This window comes from Garra rufa, chromosome 22 (assembly GCF_049309525.1).
Source record: "Garra rufa chromosome 22, GarRuf1.0, whole genome shotgun sequence".
In the NCBI taxonomy this organism is placed as follows: domain Eukaryota; kingdom Metazoa; phylum Chordata; class Actinopteri; order Cypriniformes; family Cyprinidae; genus Garra; species Garra rufa.
Genome location: NC_133382.1, coordinates 13,595,447 through 13,621,397, shown reverse-complemented (window position 1 = coordinate 13,621,397; position 25,951 = coordinate 13,595,447). Strand labels below are relative to the sequence as shown.

Here is a 25,951-nt window from a genome sequence, read left to right as displayed (position 1 = left end):
ACACTAATAACATTCGACTTTGCTTAAATTGGTGTGACTTCTGGTTGTTTGACCTACATCAGCGCTGTTAATAACAGAATTCTGAGCAGAATTTGAATGATTCTCACTGATCTTTCAGCAACCTTAATTTATTCTGGGCGAAATCAAACACTTTTCACTGGATCTCGCAGCACTGTGCAGTAACAGTGTCGCGGAATCAACTTTGGTTCCCGAGGCTGTTCTGAGCTTGGACAAGTGTGTTTGTGTTGCGGTCCGAGCTGATAAACGGTCCGCGCTGCGCAGCTCAAACGTGGCGCTCTTTGGTTTCTCTTTCGCTTTGTTTGCCGTTTAATGTTTCTCATATGAAACAGAAATAGCAGCGCGTATGAGTTGAATAACGCGGTGGTCGCGCCATTGCGACCGCTCACAAAATTTAGTCGCACCGGCAGAAAAAAAGCGACCATTTGGTCGCAGTTTGGAGCCCTACAAGTGCTTGTCAAATCTGCCGTCTATTGATCTCCGGTAGATTGTTGTTGTTCTTGGCTCTCTAGCCTTTCTTTTTTGGCTGGCCCGCCGCCTAGTGGACAAACTAATTAGTGCAAAAACCATTCAAGCCACCTGCTGCTCCCTCGGGCCGGACGAAGATGATTGGCGGGCCGCATTGGGCCCGCGGGCCGCCAATTGAATAGCCCTGCTCTAATATGTGGAGTTCTTTATTTACATACTTACACCATTTTTTAGAAGTACCAGTCTTTGTGTGGGAAATTACATACAATGGTCACAAATCTCCATTCTTGCTTGTCTGGAGCCCACTCCAAACTGTTGTTTACACCCTCGATTCTCTCAGTACTGTACATTAAGTCTATAACCAACCTTTGTAAAACACTAGCAGAACAGGAAAAAAAAACACTTCATATAAGTGTCATGACTCTGGGCTGCGGGTTTTCCCTCCTCCACCGGAGGTCGCTGTCCTATTCCCTCCACACTCCATGCCTCATCTCACACACCTGTCACTCTGATCACACAGCTGTTCCCCATCATACACAGACTATATTAGTCTCCACTCACCCACCACTCGTTGAGTTTGCATTGTTTGGATTGTGTTCAGTTTGGTCTGTGTTTGAGTCTGTCTTGCTTTTGTCTTGAGTTCCAGTCGTGTTGTGCCGTGTTGGCCCTTTGGTTTTGTTTGTTTTGTTATTGTTTATAATAAATTCATTCTTCCCTGCATTTTGGACCCTGACCTCCTCTGTGATCCGTGACAGAATGCAAACTCCCACAGTGGGTCCAGCGGGGGAGATTTCTTTCGAGGCAGCGTCGGCCGCTCGTTTCAGGACCATCTATGCTTGCCTGGCGGCGATGGACGCCCGTAGCGCCGAGGCTGCGCGGAAGCGCCCCTACTTTGCGGCGAGGGTGGAGACGCTCTTCCTGACGCGGCAAGACCGCTATCTCCGTTTCTGACGCGGTGGCGACCGCTATCTCTGTTCCTGAAACGGCATTGAACGCTATCTCTGTTCCCGAAGCGGCGGCGTCCGCTATCTCTGTTCCTGATGCGGTGGCGACCGCCATCTCTGTTCCTGATGCGGTGGCGACCGCTATCTCTGTTCCTGAAGCGGCATTGAACGCTATCTCTGTTCCCGAAGCGGCGGCGTCCGCTATCTCTGTTCCTGACGCGACAGTGACCGCTGTCTCTGTTCCCGAAGCGGCGGCGACCGCTATCTCTGTTCCTGACGTGGCATTGTACGCTATCTCTGTTCCCGAAGTGGCGGCGTCCGCTATCTCCGTTCCTGACGCACAAGTGACCGATGTATCTGTTCCTGACACGGCGATGACCGTGCTCTCTGTTCCTGACGCGGCGGTGACCGCGCTCTCTGTTCCTGACACGGCGGTGACCGCGCTCTCTGTTCCTGACACGGCGGTGACCGCGCTCTCTGTTCCGGACGCGGCCGTGACCGCGCTCTCTGTTCCTGACGCGGCGGTGACCGCGCTCTCTGTTCCGGACGTGGCTGTGACCGCGCTCTCTGTTCCTGACGAGGCGGTGACCGCGCTCTCTGTTCCGGACGTGGCTGTGACCGCGCTCTCTGATCCTGACGAGGCGGTGACCGCGCTCTCTGTTCCGGACGTGGCTGTGACCGCGCTCTCTGTTCCTGACGCGGTGGTGACCGCGCTCTCTGTTCCGGACGCGGCTGTGACCGCGCTCTCTGTTCCGGACGCGGCTGTGACCGCACTCTCTGTTCCTGACACGGCAGTGACCGCGCTCTCTGTTCCGGACGCGGCTGTGACCGCGCTCTCTGTTCCGGACGCGGCTGTGACCGCGCTCTCTGTTCCGGACGCGGCTGTGACCGCGCTCTCTGTTCCGGACGCGGCTGTGACCGCTCTCTCTGTTCCTGACGCGGCGGTGACCGCTCTCTCTGTTCTGGACGCAGCGGTGACCGCGGACGTTCCACTGGCGGCGAGGCCAGCTCACGTTCCTCTGGCTGCGGTGCCCGCGGACGTTCCACTGGCAGCGAGGCCAGCTCGCGTTCCTCTGGCTGCGGTGCCCGCGGACGTTCCACTGGCGGCGAGGCCAGCTCACGTTCCTCTGGCTGCGGTGCCCGCGGACGTTCCACTGGCGGCGAGGCCAGCTCACGTTCCTCTGGCGGCGAGGCCAGCTCGTGTTCCTCTGGCGGCGAGGTCCGCTCACGTGACTCCGCTGCACGGGCCTGGCCCGCCATCCCTCCCCCTGATTCGCCTTCCCCCGTTCCTCCTCCCTCCAGACTTTTGGAACGTCTGGGAGCCGTTCCGTGGGGAGGGGGTACTGTCATGACTCTGGGCTGCGGGTTTTCCCTCCTCCACCGGAGGTCGCTGTCCTATTCCCTCCACACTCCATGCCTCATCTCACACACCTGTCACTCTGATCACACAGCTGTTCCCCATCATACACAGACTATATTAGTCTCCACTCACCCACCACTCGTTGAGTTTGCATTGTTTGGATTGTGTTCAGTTTGGTCTGTGTTTGAGTCTGTCTTGCTTTTGTCTTGAGTTCCAGTCTTGTTGTGCCGTGTTGGCCCTTTGGTTTTGTTTGTTTTGTTATTGTTTATAATAAATTCACTCTTCCCTGCATTTTGGACCCTGACCTCCTCTGTGATCCGTGACAATAAGAGGCTGAATTGGTCTTTATTTCAGTTGTCTTCAAAAACTATTTATATGGTTCCATGCTTTGTTTCCTTTGTTTCTTCTTCTTAAACCATGTTCTATGGCTTATGCAGACAACGGCGTTTAGAGGGAAGCTGATGGTCTCCACCCTGTTCATCCACACTTCCATATCCACCTCCTCCAGGGGTGAACAGACTGAACATGTCCTGTCATGCAACCCACAGAACATGTCAGTCCATTTTAATGAAAGTTAATGAAAGTCAATAACTCCCCTAACACAAAACAATTCTAAAACAACAAAGACATTTAAAGAGAGACATACAGTAACTGTTGTGTAACAAGATGTGAACATTAAGGTGTGGAACATCCTTATATAGAATACAAAAAGCTTTTTCCCAAACAGACTGTAAGACTGTTTCCGTCATTGCATAAGAAATAAAGGTAATTACTGCTTATTATCTCACAATTCTGAGATTTATTTGAGCAATTCTGAGATATTTCTCCAGGCAAATATCTTGCAATTTTGAGCTTGTATCTCTTTTGACTTTTTTTAGATATGACTATGGAAGCCCCTTTCCACTACTGAATAAAAAATAAAAAAGGTAATTGCAACTTTCTATCTCACAATTCTGACTTTTTTTTCTCGCAATTCTGACTTTTTTTCCTCAGAACTGCATAATAAAAACTTGAAATTCTGACTTTTTTCCTCAGAATTGTGATATATAAACTCACAATTGCGAGTTATAAAATCAGAATTGCGAGACTTACAGTTCTGACAAAAAACTCAGAATTATGAGTTTATATCATTCAAAAAACTCAGAATTATGAAACTTTATTTTTTATTCCTTCTATAGCTATGACCACGGAAGACCCTTTCTGGCACTGAATAAAAAAGAAGGTAATTTTGACTTTTTATCTCACAATTCAGACTTTTTTTCTTGACTTTTTTTTTCCAGAACAGCGTGATACAAACTCAAAATTCTGAAATTCTTTTTTCCCCCTCAGAATTAAGACAAACTCACATCTGCAAATTATAAAGTCAGAATTGCAAAATATAAAGTCAGAAACTTGAAATTGCAAGTTATACAGCCAGAATTGTGAGATATAAACTTGTAGTTCTGAGATAAAAGTCAAAATTGCAAGATATATGCTTACAATTCTGAGTTTATGACACAATTGTGACTTTTTCACAGAATTGTGAGTTTATATCTCGTAATTCTGACTTCAGAACACACAACTGGCATTATGAAGTCAGAATTGTGAGGAACAAACTTTTTTTCCCCTCAAAACTGGACTTTATAACTCACAACTGTGTTTATATCTCAAAATTGCAAGACAAACACGCAGTTCTAAGAAAAAGTCACAACTGAGAGTTTATTGCCAACAATTCTGACTTTATATTGCGATTTTAAATTTAAAACTCACAATTGTGAGTTTGTCATGCAATTCTGAGAAAAAAAGTCTATCTTGCAATTACCTTTTTTATTATTAGGCGGTGGAAAGGGGCATCCATATATGACTGTTTACAACTCATTTAAAAAAGGTATTATTGATTTGAATGTATTTACAAGAATGCAAAAACTGTTTGTCTTACCCCAGGATCCAGGCTGATGGTATTCTTGGCCCCTAAATTTAAAACTCTTCCATCTGTTCTATGTAACAAATTCAGCCCAGGTGCTCCATTTTTTCCTCCTAAACGAGGCAAAAATTATATATTAGGGATGCACCGAATATTCGGCCACCAAAAATTTTCGGCCGAAAGACTTTTATCACCGAAACAACACGGCCGAAACAGTATGTTGACGCAAACAGAAACCGCGGCCTGCACGTGCTTGTCTGAAGCAACACGTCTGCGGTGTGGACGTATTTCAGTATATCTGAGAAAGACCCACGGATAGCGATTTGCAAAACTTGTAATGCCGAAATTTCAAGAGGGGGTGTGTCTGCAGTCGTGCCTGCAGTGATGAGAGCAGAGATCAAAACAGATGTAGCTTTCAGTGAGTGAAAAACAATGGCTTTGTGTTGGTGTTAAGTCACATTTTAAAGGTATGTCTTTTCTATATACTGTATTTTTATAAATATTTATGTTTTTAACCATGGAGGTGAGCCAATGGATATCACACAAGCAATGTGAAACCGCGCAATATGTTAAAGTGAAAGTAAAAACTGACAGTGCTTTCAGCATCTGACGTGCATTCTCTCAGAGACAATGAGAGACGATTTTACTTCATATGCTTATATTAATTTAGTCCCCGAATATTTTTCTTGTGCCCCGAACATGGTGGGAAAAATAAATAAAAAGAAACGTATTTTGTGTAAGGTTTGTTTTTGAAAGTCGGTTCTTGAAATAAAGCTCTTAATTTTCATTGATGACTGCAGTGTTATTAGGGGTTAAGAAAGTCTTAATTACGATTTCAGGTTGTCTTGAATGTGGGGACTGAAAGACCAGAATTGCGATGAAACTTCAAAAGGCTATCCATTGAATAAATATGAGCGCTGCACGTTTCAAAGTCATTTGCTGCGCTGCTTTGTGTACTACCGGGACTCACTAAATTCCAGGGGTTTCATTACCACGACGTAAAATGGGCGTCCCTGGGGGCGTTGGGAAAACGCCCCTTTCTAAAAAAAAAAAAATATTAAGAGAGGTCACCGATCATGCGCAGTAAGACAGTTTTTTTTCGCGGGCATTTCAAAACCTAGGATCAGCACTGATGGATGGACAACACAGTCATACAGGTTATTTTTATGTTTTAAAATCTTACATTTAAACGATTTTCGAAAACAAATAAACAGCCGTTATAGAAATGTAAAACGTGTAGCGTCTATTTACGAAAATTAATCATGGTTTACAACGGTATCGTGGACAGGTATTTCAAGACACTGTATATGAATATAAATATGAAGGGCACGAAACCCCTGCGATTGTGGACAGGTATTTCATGATACTGTATATGAATATAAATATGAAACCCCTGCGATCGTGGAAAGGTATTTCATTATGAATATAAATATGAAGTGTATCTGGCACGAAACCCCTGCGATCTTGGAAAGGTGTTTCAAGATATTGTATATGAATATAATTATGAAGTGCACGAAACCCCTGCGTTCGTGGACAGGTATTTCAAGACACTGTATATGAATATAATTATGAAGTGCACGAAAACCCCTGCGATCGTGGACAGGTATTTCAAGATACTGTATATGAATATAAATATGAAGTGCACGAAACCCCTGCGATCTTGGACAGGTATTTCAAGACACTGTATATGAATATAAATATGAAGTGCACGAAACCCCTGCGATCTTGGACAGGTATTTCAAGACACTGTATATGAATATAATTATGAAGTGCACGAAACCCCTGCGATCGTGGCCAGGTATTTCAAGATATTGTATATGAATATAATTATGAAGTGCATGAAACCCCTGTGTTCGTGGACAGGTATTTCAAGATACTGTATATGAATATAATTATGAAGTGCACGAAACCCCTGCGTTCGTGGACAGGTATTTCAAGATACTGTATATGAATATAATTATGAAGTGCACGAAACCCCTGCGTTCGTGGACAGGTATTTCAAGATACTGTATATGAATATAATTATGAAGTGCACGAAACCCCTGCGTTCGTGGACAGGTATTTCAAGACACTGTATATGAATATAATTATGAAGTGCACGAAAGCCCTGCGATCTTGGACAGGTATTTCAAGACACTGTATATGAATATAAATAAGTGCACGAAACCCCTGCGTTCGTGGACAGGTATTTCAAGACACTGTATATGAATATAATTATGAAGTGCACGAAACCCCTGCGTTCGTGGACAGGTATTTCAAGATACTGTATATGAATATAATTATGAAGTGCACAAAACCCCTGCGTTCGTGGACAGGTATTTCAAGATACTGTATACGAATATAATTATGAAGTGCACGAAACCCCTGCGTTCGTGGACAGGTATTTCAAGATACTGTATATGAATATAAATATGAAGTGCACGAAACCCCTGCGAACGTGGACAGGTATTTCAAGACACTGTATATGAATATAAACGATCGTGGACAGGTATTTCAAGATACTGTATATGAATATAAATATGAAGTGCACGAAACCCCTGCGATCTTGGACAGGTATTTCAAGACACTGTATATGAATATAATTATGAAGTGCACGAAACCCCTGCGATCGTGGCCAGGTATTTCAAGATATTGTATATGAATATAATTATGAAGTGCATGAAACCCCTGCGTTCGTGGACAGGTATTTCAAGACACTGTATATGAATATAATTATGAAGTGCACGAAACCCCTGCGTTCGTGGACAGGTATTTCAAGATACTGTATATGAATATAATTATGAAGTGCACGAAACCCCTGCGTTCGTGGACAGGTATTTCAAGATACTGTATATGAATATAATTATGAAGTGCACGAAACCCCTGCGTTCGTGGACAGGTATTTCAAGACACTGTATATGAATATAAATAAGTGCACGAAACCCCTGCGATCTTGGACAGGTATTTCAAGACACTGTATATGAATATAATTATGAAGTGCACGAAACCCCTGCGATCGTGGCCAGGTATTTCAAGATATTGTATATGAATATAATTATGAAGTGCATGAAACCCCTGCGTTCGTGGACAGGTATTTCAAGACACTGTATATGAATATAAATAAGTGCACGAAACCCCTGCGTTCGTGGACAGGTATTTCAAGACACTGTATATGAATATAATTATGAAGTGCACGAAAGCCCTGCGATCTTGGACAGGTATTTCAAGACACTGTATATGAATATAAATAAGTGCACGAAACCCCTGCGTTCGTGGACAGGTATTTCAAGACACTGTATATGAATATAATTATGAAGTGCACGAAACCCCTGCGTTCGTGGACAGGTATTTCAAGATACTGTATATGAATATAATTATGAAGTGCACAAAACCCCTGCGTTCGTGGACAGGTATTTCAAGATACTGTATACGAATATAATTATGAAGTGCACGAAACCCCTGCGTTCGTGGACAGGTATTTCAAGATACTGTATATGAATATAAATATGAAGTGCACGAAACCCCTGCGAACGTGGACAGGTATTTCAAGACACTGTATATGAATATAAACGATCGTGGACAGGTATTTCAAGATACTGTATATGAATATAAATATGAAGTGCACGAAACCCCTGCGATCTTGGACAGGTATTTCAAGACACTGTATATGAATATAATTATGAAGTGCACGAAACCCCTGCGTTTGTGGACAGGTATTTCAAGATACTGTATATGAATATAATTATGAAGTGCACGAAACCCCTGCGTTCGTGGACAGGTATTTCAAGACACTGTATATGAATATAAATAAGTGCACGAAACCCCTGCGATCTTGGACAGGTATTTCAAGACACTGTATATGAATATAAATATGAAGTGCACGAAACCCCTGCGATCTTGGACAGGTATTTCAAGACACTGTATATGAATATAATTATGAAGTGCACGAAACCCCTGCAATCTTGGACAGGTATTTCAAGATACTATATATGAATATAAATAAGTGCACGAAACCCCTGCGATCTTGGACAGGTATTTCAAGACACTGTATATGAATATAATTATGAAGTGCACGAAACCCCTGCGAACGTGGACAGGTATTTCAAGACACTGTATATGAATATAAATATGAAGTGCACGAAAGCCCTGTGATCGTGGACAGGTATTTCAAGACACTGTATATGAATATAAATATGAAGTGCACGAAAGCCCTGCGATCTTGGACAGGTATTTCAAGACACTGTATATGAATATAAATATGAAGTGCACGAAACCCCTGCGATCTTGGACAGGTATTTCAAGACACTGTATATGAATATAAATATGAAGTGCACGAAACCCCTGCGATCTTGGACAGGTATTTCAAGACACTGTATATGAATATAATTATGAAGTGCACGAAACCCCTGCAATCTTGGACAGGTATTTCAAGATACTATATATGAATATAAATAAGTGCACGAAACCCCTGCGATCTTGGACAGGTATTTCAAGACACTGTATATGAATATAAATATGAAGTGCACGAAAGCCCTGCGATCTTGGACAGGTATTTCAAGACACTGTATATGAATATAAATATGAAGTGCACGAAACCCCTGCGATCTTGGACAGGTATTTCAAGACACTGTATATGAATATAATTATGAAGTGCACGAAACCCCTGCGAACGTGGACAGGTATTTCAAGACACTGTATATGAATATAAATATGAAGTGCACGAAAGCCCTGTGATCGTGGACAGGTATTTCAAGATACTGTATATGAATATAATTATGAAGTGCACGAAACCCCTGCGAACATGGACAGGTATTTCATTATACTGTATATGAATATGAAGTGCACGAAACCCCTGCAATAGTGGAGGTATCTGAAGCAAATGGCTTTTCCCTAACTGCGCATGATCGGTGACCTATGCAAATTCTCAAATAGGCCACGCCTGCCTGGTGACGCAGTATCGATTACGCTGTACTGAAACCCCTGGAAAAAAGTGCATCCCGTGTACTACCATTCGGAAAGCGCCTCCTGCTGGAAGAGAAACGTGTAGAGTTGTAAATGTGAACTGATGGATCCACAAGATAATGTGTTATAAAAATTTAAACAATTAAACAATTTAAACAAAGGCAGTAAAATAGTTGTATATGTTATTTAAGTAATATAATACTTATTGATTGATAATAATTGTTTAAATTAATATAATTGATTTATTCTTTGAAACTTTAATATTAATTTATGCAATTGCAGTGCCTTGATTTGAGTAAGATTAGTACACAGTCATAGCCATAAATGCAATAGTACTGATAATTGGCATAATTCTTTCGGTGTTTCGGTTTTCGGCCTTGGTTTCCTTTTTTTCGGTTTTCGGTTTCGGCCAAGAATTTTCATTTCGGTGCATCCCTATTATATATAGAGTCAAACTAAAATTTATTCAGACACCTTTAACATTTCTAACATTAGTACGGTTTATTCAGTATAGTTTAGAAAATGGTAATAAAATATGGCAGGAACTTAAGAGTTAAACTGTGTCAGAAAAAAATCATCTTGATAAATGTCAGATAACTTTGATAGAAAGGTATGTAACAATAAATGGTCAGGTCAAAGTGTCAGATCAAATTTTTGGTCCCATAATTTGAGTAATTTTACTGGTAGTCCACTGAATTTTTGGGTATAATATTTCATAGTTCACTTTATTTTGCTATCCTCACTTACATAAATGAACTATAGTAACTATAGTGTCCTGCACACACTAGTAAAAAGATATCAAAATTTTTTGTTTTGACTGTATATGTACAGTCAAGCCCGAAATTATTCATACCCCTGACTTAAAGATACTTTTATGCAACCAGCAAGTTTTTTTTTATTTAGAAATGACACAGATGTCTCCCAGAAGATAATAAGATGACGTACAAGAAGCATCACTGTGGAAAAAATTATTACTCATCTTTTATTTACATTTTAACAAAAAGTGGCATGTCCAAAATTATTCATACCCTTCTCAGTAATCAATAGAAAAGCCTTTATTGGCTATTACAGCAATCAAACGCTTCCTATAATTGCTGACCAGCTTTTTGCATGTCTCCACTGGTATTTTTGCCCATTCATCTTAGCGATGAGCTCCAACTCTTTCAGGTTGGAGGGTCTCCTTGTCATCACCCTGATCTTTAGCTCCCTCCACAGATTCTCAATTGGATTTAAGTTAGGACTCTGGCTGGGCCACTGCAAAACGTTAATGTTTTTGTCTGCTAACCATTTCTTCACCACTTTTGCTTTGTGTTTTGGGTTGTTGTCGTGCTGAAATGTCCACTGGTGCCCAAGGCCAAGTTTCTCTGCAGACTGCCTGATGTTGTTGTTGAGAATTTTGATGTATTGCTCCTTTTTCATGGTGTTGTTTACTGTTATTAGGTTCCCTGGTCCACCGGCTGAAAAACACCCCCAAAACATTAGGTTCGTCCTTTGAGATTTTTCACAGTGTAGAACATCTTGTATTTTTTAATAATACTTTGCACTGTAGCGACTGGAACAGCAAAACATTTAGATAAGGTCTTATAGCCCTTTCCTGACTTGTGAGCAGCCACAATGCACAGCTGCAGGTCCTCAGTGCGCTCCTTTGTCTTAGCCATGACTGTCCACAAACCAACAGCAGAGAGCTTCTGTTTTTCACCTGTTGAGTTGATTAAAACAGCTGTTCCCAATGAATCAGGGTAATTAGGAAGCTTAAAGTTACTTTTAACAGCTTGGACTATTTGGAATGGTATAGAACTTTGGATTTTCCCATAGACTGTGACAGTTTGCAAAGGGTATGAATAATTTTGGCCATGTCACTTTTTGTTCAAATGTAAATAAAAGCTGAGAAATATATTTTTTTTCACAATGATGCCTCTTGTACATCATCTTATTATCTTTTGGGAGAAGCTTGTGTCATTTCCGGATCCAAAACTTGCTGGTTAAATAAAAGTAACTTTAAGTTAAGTATATGTAGATGTAAGTACATGTATGAAAGCAAATAAATATACTACACATGAAGGTACCGTGTAGGCCATAGGGTTGTGTAGAGCGCCTCTCCGTTAGCACAGACAGAACCACTGGACTACGAAATCGAAGTTTCCTGATCACACCATCACCACCACGGTACAGACCTGCCCCTCCAGAACTGGGCCGCAGGGAAAAATGCTCAAGTATCACTGGATACCTGAGACAGCAACTCAACTTCAAAAATCTCTTCCACATTATGAATGAATGGAACATTTCTATAATGCTGTTATATAGTCAGACCTGCTCTCCAGGATCTCAGGGTCAGTGATGCGGGTGTTTGTCATGTGAGAGTGAACTCCACTGCGCCCGTTCCAGGTTGGGCCCGCCCCAGCACCACCAGCAACCGTCTCATAGTAACCACTTTTCTCACCGCCGAACGAAATGTTGTTCATGCAACCCTTCAGAAAATAATTTGAGAGAAGTCAAAAAGTAGGATTACAAATTGCATGTGAATAAACTCAGATTCGCAGAGGGCAATGTAAACCATAACATATCTCAACCGTTTGATTGGTTGTATTGTTGTAAAATGTGACCCTGGACCACAAAACCAGTCAATTGCTATTAAAGTTGTCCAAATGAAGTTCTTAGCATTGAATATTACTAGTCAAAAATTAAGTTTTGATATATTCACAGTAGGAAATTTACAAAATATCTTCATGGAACATGACCTTTATTGAATATCCTAATGATTTTTGGCATAAAAAATATCAACAATTGTCACCCGTACAATGTATACTTGGCTATTGCTACAAAAATACCCTTTCTGCTTACAACTGGTTTTGTGGTCCAGGGTCACAAATGTAAATCATATTATCGCCAAACTGCTGAATATGACTATACAAGAGTAGTTGCATCTAGATATTAAGATATTATGAACATTAACATCTTTTTCTGTAAAGCTGTATTGAAACAATTTGTGAAAACATTATGTAACACATTTAAATTTGACCTAAATTAGACCACATGTGTATTAGACTACATTGCCTAAATACATAGCACAAAGAGATTTCATTGAAAGATGTAGATAGAGATCTGTTCTCTCTGATATGACACACCTGTGATGCCGAACACGCTTTGAAGGCTCTGAAGATGACATCCACCACTCTCTGTGAGGTCAGCACGTTACCTCCCACTACCGCAGCATCCTGGGATGGCTGCAGGATCGAGCCGGGGGGAATGATGATTTTAACAGGGGCCAGACAGCCCTGAAACACAAAACAATTAAATCACACACAAAGCCTTCCTGCAAATAACAAATCACTATATTCGTAAAAGTGTAATAACATTTTATTTTAGTGTCCATTTATAGCCTAGGTGACATCTATAGTAGTAGCAGTAATAAGCACCCAAATTATGTAATTACAACCATAATCAAACCTTAACCCTGACCCTATAGAAAGCACATGTTCTTACTATTAATATTACTCAGTACTTTTTTTATAATAACATTGTTATTATATTTATAACTTAAAATAAAATGCATATTCCAAATGTGTGGAGATATTTGGAATATTTGTCATTTTAAACTGAAACGGAACAGAATTATGTGCAAAAAAATCTCCTATGTATGAGCATTGATATTTATATGTGAATAAAAGTTAAATCTGTTCATCATATAATGTGACACAATGGTGACCAATTCAAAAATGGGGAAACGGCACTTTTCAATATTCAATGCATATTGAAAAGAAACAAGATACATCTCCAGTTTTAACGTTATTTGTTCTTCAGACATTCCTGATTAAAATAAGTATTGAATTTTTGTTCATTGAACTGACCCACATTTGGTTTTTGGCCACTGAAAATGTGTACATTTTAATGATTAACTCCTGGAGCCATATTGAAGTTCCAATATCTCTGGAACCGAATCTCAAAGGGCATTAAAAATAAAGATGCCAAAAGAAATGTTTGTTAAGACCCAATATCTAAAAGGGCATTAAAATATCTTTAATATCTCTTGAGTTACAGGCATGCAAACTTTGGGAAAAAAACCTGAAAAGTGTCCCCATTTTTGAATGGTCAGTCACCATTGGCACATAATGCAACAAAGACGGCTAAAGTAAACATATTTTACTAATATAACTACCAATCTCTGTGCAAATAGATAATGATGCTGCCAGCTTTCTGAAGTAATGACATTTAATATTTTGGCTTTCATCACCACACATGTCTATCTTTCTTCAGAATAAATAATAGCAAAATAAAAAAATTGAGCCGGGGAGTAATAAAGTAATAGTAATAGAGTAATAAATTACATGCCACCTGAAATGATTTATATTCTTAGTCTGTAAAAGCAATTTTAATGGGTATCTGGAGTGACTGCACAGCACTTTGCTTCTCAAAGAAAGAAAAGAAAGATGCAGTGGAACAACAAAAATCTCTAAACTGTTCCACCAGAACTAAAAAATATGTCACCCACTTTATTTGTTTTCACTGTAGAGACAAATACGAAGAGTCCTGGTTATTTCAAACTTTTTTCATTAATGGTAATGGAGATTACATGCTTTTGTAAACCTTCAATGCAGCAATTTTTTTCTAAAATATTTTCCAGATCTGTGGCTTGATTCAGTCCTGTTTCTGTGCTTTACAGATTTTTTTTTTTTTTTACCTCAGGGCTTGGTTTTTGCTTTGATATGCATTTTCAGCTGTTAGACTGTATGACTTTCCAAGTCATACCCATTCAATTGAATTTGCCACACAAAGTGTAGTAAAATCTATAAACAATATAAATGCTCCTAAGCTAAATTTAAACTTTTCCCAGATAAGGGTATGAATACTTATGCAATGGAATCATTTAAGTTTTCTATTTGTAATGATGTGAAAACCTCTGTTTTTGCTTTGCCATTATTGTGCATGGAGTGTAGACTGACGTGGGGAAAAAAGTTATTTAAAGCAGTTTAACATAAGGCAGCAACATAAAATGTGAAAAAAATGAAGGGGTATGAATACTTTTGCGAGGTACTGTAAGTATTAAAAGTTGTGATTCTGTGCTGTCTAACAGCTATAAATTCACATAACTGTGAATGTGCAGTTATCATCGTTTTACGTATAATATAATATAATATAAAAAATAAATATGAAAATTAAAAAAGAATACAAATAAAGTTAGTGATGTCAGTATACTGTAATAATGGGAAATAAAAAAAATTAAATAAGAAAAATTAAATGCATTTACTAAAATATTATATAAAATAATGTATTATATTTAAATATCTGTTAAAAATTAACTTACGATTAACAAATTGTCTTACAGTTTGATCCAGCAACATGACCAGCAACTGTGAGAAAAAGAGCATTACTCTTGTCTCTGTGAAAACAATAAACACAGAAAAGTACATGCTTTCCTTAGTGTTTTCACAACTGATACTGAGAGAATAGCATCCCATTTTACATTATTCTAATATATGAAAGTGTAGATGTCTTACTGTAAGACTTCTTTTCTGTGCAGATACAGATTCTCCCCAGATGTCTTCGGTTCACAGCACTATAGTGGGCAATGAGGACCAAGCATTTACCAGAGACCTGCTGGGCAACAAAGACAGACTGTGATTTCACTCAGTTCATAGTGCATGAGATTAGAGGCAGCATACTGTATTTATAATGTTTAATGAATGAATAAATGTGCCTCTAGCTGATGGCCAGTGTACAGATCACATCATACTTATAACATATATTGATGTACTACATATAATCCCTTTGTCAGACATGCTCTCATATATTAAGTGACACATTTGATAAATACACTTCATTGATAAATAAAATGTCACATTTGTGTTCATCTTTTTCAGATTAAAAAAAGTGCATGAATGTGTAATGTCTTGTATTTGTAAAGTGAGATATGGAATGCAAGGTTTTGAGTCAAAAGTTTGATTACATAAAAGTGTTTTTTCCCCCTGTATTTTTTCCTCCACATTTGACATGATATATTTGTTTTGTGCCATTGTCCTGATGACCCTATCAAAATGTATGTTATTGTTTATTTAGTACTGACCTGAATAAGATATTTCACATAAAAGATGTTTACATATAGTCCACAGAACAAAATAATAGTTGAATTTATAAAAATGACCCTGTTCAATAGTTTACATCCCCTTGATTCTTAATAATGTGTTGTTACCTGAATGATCCACAGCTGTGTGTTTTTTGTTTTTTTTGATAGTTGTTCATGAGTCCCTTGTTTGAACAGTTAAACTGCCCGCTGCTCTTCAGAAAAATCCTTCAGGTCCCACAAATTCTTTGGTTTTTCATCATTTTTGTGTATTTGAACCTTTTCCAACAATGACTGTATTATTTTGAGATCCATCTTTTCACACTGAGGACAACTGAGGGACTCATATGCAACTATTACAGAAGGTTCAAACGTTCACTGATGCTCCAGATGGAAACACGATGCATTAAGAGTCGGGGGTGAAAACTTTTTGAATTTGAAGATCAGGGTAAATTTAACTTATTTTGTCTTTTGGGAAACATGTAATATCTTCTGTTGCCTCTGAAGGGCAGAACTAAATGAAAAATTATGATATTTAGGCAAAAATAAGAAAAATGTACACATCTCCATTCTGTTCAAAAGTTTTCATCCCCAGCTATTAATGCATGGTTTTTCCTTTTGGAGCATCAGTGAGCGTTTGAACCTTCTGTAAAATTTCCATATGAGTCCCTCACTTGTCCTCAGTGTAAAAATATGGATCTCAAAATCATAGTCATTGTTGGAAAAGGGTTCAAATACACAAAAATGCTGGAAAACCAAGGAAATTGTGGGACCTGAAGGATTTTTCTGAAGAACAGCAGGCAATTTAATTGTTTAGAGCAATCAAGGGACTCATGAACAACTATCACTAAAAAAAACAGCTGTGAATTATACAGGTAATAATACAGTATTAAGAATCAAGGGGATGTAAACTTTTGAACAGGGTCATTTTTATAAATTCAACTATTATTTTCTCTTGTGGACTATATGTAAACATCTTTTATGTAAAATACCTTATTCAGGTCAGTACTAAATAAACAATAACATGTGTTTTGTATAATCCTTAATTTGGTAAAATAATGAACATTTAGCAGATTCTGAAAGAGGGATGTAAACTTTTGACCTCAACTGTACCTTATAGTTCTTGAAATATTGGTATTCCCATCAGGCATTAGAAAATCTTTGAAATGGAAATTATAGTGCATTCATATACAGAGCATTTGACCTTCTGTACTTACCTGGCTCTACTTACCTAAGTTTATTACTCACATTAACACACTCTTGACTGGTAAAGTGATAAATGTAAACCATATAAAACAACACATTTTATGTTTTTTTTTCACAAACATTGTGTTTTAATGTGACACACAGTTGTAATATATTTCTGTAGGAATCACACCAGTGACAGGAAACACTGGGGCCATGAGAGGATCTTCTGGTGCAGTCAAAACAGAAACCTCTAAGACCAGAGCAGTTTTAGCAGGAACCTCTGGGACCAGGGAGGTTGAGAGAGGAGCTCTGGGACTAGAGCATCTTTAGTCGTCAGCTCTGGCTAAGGTTATTACCAGAAACACAGCCTTGGTTGGAGGTTTTCTGGCCGCTGTGGCTTGAATCTCAACACCATCATGAGAGAAACTATTGTATCAGACATGATGGGAAGCTTTCAGACTGTAGCTGTTATGACACAGAGCTCTAAAACCATTGTAGGTTCTGGGGTTGCAGCAAGAGGAACCTTCAGGCCTGGACAAGAAGCTTTGGGACCAGGGCAGCTCTGAAAAGTAGTAACCTTGTGGTACCTTTGATTCGGTTCTATCTGACCTCAGCAGGTTCTGGAGGCCTTCAGAGTGATTTCTGCAGTGGCCATACAGGATCTCTAAGCCCAAGGTGGCTGAGAAAGTGAGCTCTGTTGCCATGTGAGTGCCAGGGACCTCTAGTGTGGCAGTGCCAGGAACTTGTGGGACAGGCTTGACAGGGAGCTCTGAGAAGCTCTAGGTGACTCCGTTTTTAGAAATATGATTGGATGGTGCAATAACTAACTTAACTAAAACTAAATGAACTATTTACAATTCACATCCCTAGGCAAGTAGTTCCGCAAGACGCAAGAACTACTGCCTCAAGCCAAGGCGCCAGACGCAACCAAGGCCTGCCAGCCCCGCAAGACGCTAAGGCTGGAGGGATGGAAGAGCTAACTTAACTAACTAAAACTAAACTAACTATTTACACATCCCTAGGCGAGTAGTTCTGCAAGACGCTAGAACTACTGCCTCAAGCCAAGGCGCCAGACGCAACCAAGGCCTGCCAGCCCCGCAAGACGCTAAGGCTGGAGGGATGGTTAAGCTAACTAAACTAAAACTACACTATGTACACATCCCTAGGCGAGTAGTTCCGCAAGACGCTAGAACTACTGCCTCAAGCCAAGGCGCCAGACGCAACCATGGCCTGCCAGCCCCGCAAGACGCTAAGGCTGGAGGGATGGAGGTGTCACCCATGTCAGCCCGCCAGACGCAAGGCTGACCCTGTCCTCCATGACTTATAGGGGGACCTGAAACACATTTACAAATTGTACATTGGCAATCTGTACAAATTAGACAAAAAGGTATAAAACACAGATTGTTATCTATGCAGTGTATGAGCATTGACTTTAACAGTTAATGCAGGTATTGAAAGGTAACAGAAGGAAGCTGATGTTCAATAAAATAAACAAACACTGTATCTTCAGCTTGTCTGAGTACCTTAAACCAGTCATGGATGAGCAACTCCTCCAGATGAAGCCTTCGCTCTGGGTCGCTCTTCAGACAACCTCTGATAAAACGACAGCATTCTGTGCAGAAAGATAGAGAGATGTCTGATTATTATCTTCAGCTTTACACATTCTATCTAAGCTGTAAATCTAAGATTCCTGCATTATCTATAAAGACATGTTTTATAAAGCCATTTTACTTAAAAAATTGTTAGAAAGAAGATCTCACCATCGGAGAAGCCTGGCTGGAGCCAGATATCAGTGTCCATCAGACTGATATCGCTGCTCTCTGGAAAAAGGCTGGTGATCATGCGGAAGAGGAGCACTCCCAGTGACCACACCGTCGCCTGTTTTCCATAGTACTCACCCTTCTCAAAATACTCAGGAGGGCAGTACCTCGCTGTCCCTGGAGAAGAGAGTTTGTCACATGTCTAAGTCTGCATTAAATGTTAGTCAATAAAAAGAATATTACTGACTTTTCTTCTACTGAGAATGTTGTTAGCTCATATCTCGTCTCATAAAAGTACATACATAATAAGAAAAATAATACATACCACTGTAGGATTTGTACGCTGTGGTCCTCAGGAGGTCCCCACAGCCGAAATCAATGAGCTTCACCTCCAGGGTCTCAATGTTGACCAGGAGGTTCGGCATCTTAATGTCGCGATGGAGGACCCCCTGGGAACAGCACACGACAGCAGCGTCGATAACCTGCTGCATGAAATGACGGGCCATCCCCTCAGTGAAGAGGCTGTCATAATGCAGCCAGAATTCGTGCATGTCCATGCAGGGTGAGGGCCGCTCTAGGACCATAATGTATTGATCAAGATGGTCCTGCCAGTCCAGTAACCCTATAATGTGGCCACAGCTCGGGCCCTGATTGGCCAAAACTGTCAGGGCCACCTCTAAGGGCACCGGTCTGGGATGGTCAGGCTAGAAACAAAACAGTTTTTATGATGGTAAGATGGAAGTGATTTTTCAGATAAGGATTTTGCCAGGTCTGTTTGAAATATTATTTGTTTGCTGTGATTCACATTAATCCAAAATGTTGACACAGAGAGCGCAGTTCACTTACAAGGCGGATGTACGGCTCGTCCTCCATCTTCGCTGTGATTTTGACAGCTACCTGGAGGCCATCCTCACAGCGGGTCCCTTCATACACGGAGCCGTATGATCCTTCCCCCATCTTCTTGCCGATCACATATTTCCAGCAAATGTGTTCTATTGAAACAATGAAGCCATGTTCTGCAGTTCTCTTCTCCAAAACTATTTTAACATTGTTTGTAATTCTCATGTTATCACTATACTTGTACTTTTATATTGTTTGCTATACCTTCTTTTATACACATCCTCCTACAACAATACATTGTAAGAATAGCATGTGTGTGTTGAGTTATATTTTGGATTATAACAGTAAACTCACCCTCAATCCTCACAATCTCATCACGGTCCAGCTGTCTCAGCAGATGTGATCCACTCACATCTGCTGACGGACTTACTGGACCGTCCTGATCTTGAGGTTGATCATCCACAATTTGCTGGTCATCGGCAACGGAAAGGAACTCAGGACTACTGGTAGGAGGATCCTGATGATCCTCCTCCTCTACAGTACAAATAATGTCCTGTAGAGAAGTTAGATCTAAAGAGAGGAATTGTTTTAATTGAATAGTATCAATAAAATATTACAAACTCATTTTTCATTTGAAATCTTTTCAATTTCTTCAAATATTGCTTTTTATATTATAACTTTTATCACATGTTATGCAATAATGTAACTGATCTACATTTTATAATGTGCTGTGACTGAGATTAAGATTTCTGGCAGTTTTTGATGTTCAGAGCTTGTCATTTACCATCAGTACACCTGGATGGGGCCTCATCAGTGTCCTGGTCCACTTCACCCTGCTCCACCTGCTCATCCTGAGCCCTGGTGGATTTGGGACGAGACAAGCAGCTGAAGAAAGAGGAAAACCTCCTAAACCTCTTTCTCTTCCTCTTCTTCGCCTTGTCTCCCCCTCTCTCCAGCCCGCCTCCCTCACCAACACACTCAGGCGTCTCGTCGGAACGAGGATGGACCTCCGCCTTGTGGTCGGTGGGTGTAAGTGATGTACCGGGATTGACCCCGTACACACACTCACCACCCTTCGCTTTCTCTCTGCGAGATTGTCGCTGTCCCATATTGAACAAAATCAAACGCTATCAACAACTGAATACGCAAGGTAAACAACGTTGACAACAATACTCCTTACTCGCCACAAAGTGAGCAAATCGAGTTTCGCGCTTTATATAGTCCCACTCAACGTTCGAAAAGTCCTTTATGATATCATAGGGCTCGTAAAAGCCATAATTCCATAGTCGTTATGTGGCTCCAAATGTATGTATTTATTTATTTCGCTCAGTATTTATTTATTTACATTTTTATCTTAACTAATTATTGTGGTTCCAAATGTAAATTCAATAATAATAATAATAATAATAATAATAGTAATAATAATAGTAATAATAATAATTATAGCGGAAGAAATGTTCATTAAATGTTTTTCACACTATGGACCAGTAAATAAATAATAAATTAATATAAATATAAAATAATAAAAATAAATAAGAAATTACTGTTCAAATATACTGTGCTTCTATGGCATCGCTGCAAAGCCCACTTTTTGTTCTTTTTTTAATTCTCTAATTTTTTAAATAACGCCAGTGACGATTAAAAAAATAAGGTGATGTCAATATAATCTAAAAAAATGCTTATCTCTATTTTAAATTAACATTAAATTTTAACATAAATTATTTTTTCCAAAGAAAATCTTTCACATTAAATAACATGTTTAAATGAATTATGATAAATCTATATAATTAAGTTTAAATAAATAACTAAACTGAAGGGAAAATCATAATAAACTGATGCATTTTACATTGAATTGATTGATTCCTTTTTCATATTTTAAATGCCCTTTCTAAAATAGCGTACCGCGTTTTTTACATTCAGAAAGTCTTCCAGTTTTGTGGACATTCACACAAAGACTGTCATTAGTTAGACTGCTACACTGCATTTGACCACTGGATTTTCAAAAAAATAATCATTTTAGGTTTAAAAGTGTTTCAATAATGCATCGTGAACACATACATTCTTATCTGAGTTATCACTCCGTATTTCTCTGTCTTTAAAAGGCTTTGTCTTTCAAACAGATACAAATTCACAAACTTTTTTGTCATCTGATCCATTTTCACCTATATTTACTGGAAGTATCTCTAAGATTTTAAAATGTAAATGTAAAAATTAGTGTTTGTTCCATCTTAACGTATGTTGAAGTGAGGCTCTCTCTCTCTGTGTGTGTGTGTGTGTGTGTGTGTGTGTGTGTGTGTGTGTGTGTGTGTGTGTGTGTGTGTGTGCACCTGGTATTCATCACGTTGTGGGGACCAAATGTCCCCACAAGGATAGGAATACCAGTAGATTTTGACCTTGTGGGGACATTTCTCAGGTCCCCATGAGGAAACAGGCTTATAAATCATGCACAATGAGTTTTTTTGAGGAAGTAAAAGTGTGCACAATCTCCTGTGAGGGCTAGGTTTAGGTGTAGGGTAGGTGTAGGGCGATAGAAAGTACGGTTTGTACAGTATGAAAACCATTACGCCTATGGAATGTCCCCATAAAACATGTAAACCCAACATGTGTGTGTGTGTGTGTGTGTGTGTGTGCTAATAGGAAAAACACTGTACAAAAACTAAAGCACAACAAAGTAACCTTGATTTTAGCCCTGTGTTAGCCTAAATAAACAAACGAATGCATCGATTTTTCACTAGATTTTGAGGCCTCATTTATAAAATGTTGCGCATAAACCATCCTAAATTTTATCTTAGGATCATCTATTAAATATGCGTACGTGTAATTCATGGAATGAACATATGCAAAGAAAACGCACGTACGCCTCTCTTTCAGATGTGAAATGTGTGAATCGCAAGTGAATCTTGAACTTGCGCGCAACTTAATGGTTTCATTTCTCTGCCTTGTAAACGACTCCTAATTAATGTCGTTAACATATAAAAAGATCACCAGTCATCATCAAAATCCTTTCATTTAGAACAGCGAGCTGTAAGAACAGCTTACATTTACAAAAACCTCTGTACTTCGACAGAAAAGTGTGTACGTCTGCTCAGACCCTGACCTGACGCTAAGCACTTTTTCACATCAAAGGCAGTTTTTACAATGAATGAATGAAGAAAAATCGTTTTATTCATTTATTTGTACACTTAAAAAAGCCCATGCAAATTTTGGGCCTTGGTATGTTTAGTTATTTTTATTTATTCTCTAATATGTGGAGTTCTTTATTTACATACTTACACTATTTTTTAGAAGTACCAGTCTTTTGGAAATTACATACAATGGTCACAAATCTCCATTCTTGCTTGTCTGGAGCCCACTCCAAACTGTTGTTTACACCCTCGATTCTCTCAGTACTGTACATTAAGTCTATAACCAACCTTTGTAAAACACTAGCAGAACAGGAAAAAAAACACTTCATATAAGAGGCTGAATTGGTCTTTATTTCAGTTGTCTTCAAAAACTATTTATATGGTTCCATGCTTTGTTTCCTTTGTTTCTTCTTCTTAAACCATATTCTATGGCTTATGCAGACAACGGCGTTTAGAGGGAAGCTGATGGTCTCCACCCTGTTCATCCACACTTCCATATCCACCTCCTCCAGGGGTGAACAGACTGAACATGTCCTGTCATGCAACCCACAGAACATGTCAGTCCATTTTAATGAAAGTTAATGAAAGTCAATAACTCCCCTAACACAAAACAATTCTAAAACAACAAAGACATTTAAAGAGAGACATACAGTAACTGTTGTGTAACAAGATGTGATCATTAAGGTGTGGAACATCCTTATATAGAATACAAAAAGCTTTTTCCCAAACAGACTGTAAGACTGTTTCCGTCATTGCATAAGAAATAAAGGTAATTACTGCTTATTATCTCACAATTCTGAGATTTATTTGAGCAATTCTGAGATATTTCTCCTGGCAAATATCTTGCAATTTTGAGTTTGTATCTCTTTTGACTTTTTTAGATATGACTATGGAAGCCCCTTTCCACTACTGAATAAAAAATAAAAAAAAGGTAATTGCAACTTTCTCACAATCTCACAATTCTGACTTTTTTTTCTCAGAACTGCATAATAAAAACTTGAAATTCTGACTTTTTTCCTCAGAATTGTGATATATAAACTCACAATTGCGAGTTATAAAGTCAGAATTGCGAGACTTGCAGTTCTGACAAAAAACTCAGAATTATGAGTTTATATCATTCAAAAAACTTTATTTTTTATTCCTTCTATAGATATGACCACGGAAGACCCTTTCTGGCACTGAATAAAAAAGAAGGTAATTTTGACTTTTTATCTCACAATTCAGACTTTTTTTCTTGACTTTTTTTTTCCAGAACAGTGTGATACAAACTCAAAATTCTGAAATTCTTTTTTCCCCCTCAGAATTAAGACAAACTCACATCTGCAAATTATAAAGTCAGAATTGCAAAATATAAAGTCAGAAACTTGAAATTGCAAGTTATACAGCCAGAATTGTGAGATATAAACTTGTAGTTCTGAGATAAAAGTCAAAATTGCAAGATATATGCTTACAATTCTGAGTTTATGACACAATTGTGACTTTTTCACAGAATTGTGAGTTTATATCTCGTAATTCTGACTTCAGAACACACAACTGGCATTATGAAGTCAGAATTGTGAGGAACAAACTTTTTTTCCCCTCAAAACTGGACTTTATAACTCACAACTGTGTTTATATCTCAAAATTGCAAGACAAACACGCAGTTCTAAGAAAAAGTCACAACTGAGAGTTTATAGCCAACAATTCTGACTTTATATTGCGATTTTAAATTTAAAACTCACAATTGTGAGTTTGTCATGCAATTCTGAGAAAAAAAGTCTATCTTGCAATTATTAGGCGGTGGAAAGGGGCATCCATATATGACTGTTTACAACTCATTTAAAAAAGGTATTATTGATTTGAATGTATTTACAAGAATGCAAAAACTGTTTGTCTTACCCCAGGATCCAGGCTGATGGTATTCTTGGCCCCTAAATTTAAAACTCTTCCATCTGTTCTATGTAACAAATTCAGCCCAGGTGCTCCATTTTTTCCTCCTAAACGAGGCAAAAATTATATATTAGGGATGCACCGAATATTCGGCCACCAAAAATTTTCGGCCGAAAGACTTTTATCACCGAAACAACACGGCCGAAACAGTATGTTGACGCAAACAGAAACCGCGGCCTGCACGTGCTTGTCTGAAGCAACACGTCTGCGGTGTGGACGTATTTCAGTATATCTGAGAAAGACCCACGGATAGCGATTTGCAAAACTTGTAATGCCGAAATTTCAAGAGGGGGTGTGTCTGCAGTCGTGCCTGCAGTGATGAGAGCAGAGATCAAAACAGATGTAGCTTTCAGTGAGTGAAAAACAATGGCTTTGTGTTGGTGTTAAGTCGCAATATTTTAAAGGTATGTCTTTTCTATATACTGTATTTTTATAAATATTTATGTTTTTAACCATGGAGGTGAGCCAATGGATATCACACAAGCAATGTGAAACCGCGCAATATGTTAAAGTGAAAGTAAAAACTGACAGTGCTTTCAGCATCTGACGTGCATTCTCTCAGAGACAATGAGAGACGATTTTACTTCATATGCTTATATTAATTTAGTCCCCGAATATTTTTCTTGTGCCCCGAACATGGTGGGAAAAATAAATAAAAAGAAACGTATTTTGTGTAAGGTTTGTTTTTGAAAGTCGGTTCTTGAAATAAAGCTCTTAATTTTCATTGATGACTGCAGTGTTATTAGGGGTTAAGAAAGTCTTAATTATGATTTCAGGTTGTCTTAAATGTGGGGACTGAAAGACAAGAATTGCGATGAAACTTCAAAAGGCTATCCATTGAATAAATATGAGCGCTGCACGTTTCAAAGTCATTGGCTGCGCTGCTTTGTGTACTACCATTCGGAAAGCGCCTCCTGCTGGAAGAGAAATGCGTAGAGTTGTAAATGTGAACTGATGGATCCACAAGATAATGTGTTATAAAAATTTAAACAATTAAACAATATAAACAAAGGCAGTAAAATAGTTGTATGTGTTATTTAAGTAATATAATACTTATTGATTGATATTAATTGTTTAAATTAAAGGGGTGCTATTATGCTTTTTCACTTTTTGAACTTTAGCCAGTGTGTGGTGTGTATGTTTGGGCATAAAAAACATCTACAAAGTTACAAATCTCAAAGTCCACTCCAAACGGAGATATTTCGTTTTAAAAAATCACTTTTCAAGAACTACAGCGAACGACTCGTTTGGACTACAGCGTTTGTTTTCCGGATGCAATGATGTCACAACGCGGTATCCCGCCTACTGAAATTCAATTCGTTGGCGGGTGGGGGATTCGCCTAACTTTACCCATGTAATATGGACAGCCACTTTTGGGATGCTACAGCGAGCCGTAGGTCGGCTCGTTTAAACGCAG

At 39.1% G+C, this 25,951-nt stretch overlaps 2 protein-coding genes across 2 annotated transcripts in view; both read right to left on the bottom strand.

Annotated features, from left to right (window-relative positions):
• Positions 1-3,212: 3,212 nt before the first annotated feature.
• Positions 3,213-20,589, bottom strand: LOC141297418 (uncharacterized). The gene is made up of 13 exons (XM_073827856.1): positions 20,265-20,589; positions 19,835-20,050; positions 19,487-19,632; positions 18,966-19,344; positions 18,641-18,817; positions 18,404-18,492; positions 17,490-17,659; positions 17,237-17,306; positions 12,760-12,909; positions 11,945-12,102; positions 11,701-11,861; positions 4,709-4,806; positions 3,213-3,320 (listed from the first exon to the last, which is right to left on the bottom strand). The coding sequence occupies exons 1-13, from the start codon at positions 20,587-20,589 to the stop codon at positions 3,213-3,215; spliced, it is 2,247 nt and encodes a 748-aa protein (XP_073683957.1).
• A 2,038-nt stretch (positions 20,590-22,627) lies between these two features.
• The window catches only part of oplah (5-oxoprolinase, ATP-hydrolysing), a 31,334-nt gene continuing 28,010 nt past the window's right edge, over positions 22,628-25,951 (bottom strand). The window contains exons 23-24 of the mRNA XM_073828163.1: positions 24,484-24,581; positions 22,628-23,139 (exon numbers count right to left, since the gene is read on the bottom strand). Coding sequence (XP_073684264.1) covers positions 23,032-23,139; positions 24,484-24,581 — 206 coding nt within the window. The 3' untranslated portion in view covers positions 22,628-23,031. The remainder of the gene's footprint in view (positions 23,140-24,483; positions 24,582-25,951) is intronic.

Coding starts and splice junctions, on each gene's coding strand:
- LOC141297418 (XM_073827856.1), bottom strand. CDS start 20,589: ATGGGACAGCGACAATCTCGCAGAGAGAAAGCGAAGGGTGGTGAGTGT. Junction 18,818..18,965: donor AGCGTACAAATCCTACAGTG/GTATGTATTATT, acceptor TCTCTTCTCCAG/GGACAGCGAGGTACTGCCCT. Junction 12,103..12,759: donor AAGCGTGTTCGGCATCACAG/GTGTGTCATATC, acceptor TATTTTCTGAAG/GGTTGCATGAACAACATTTC.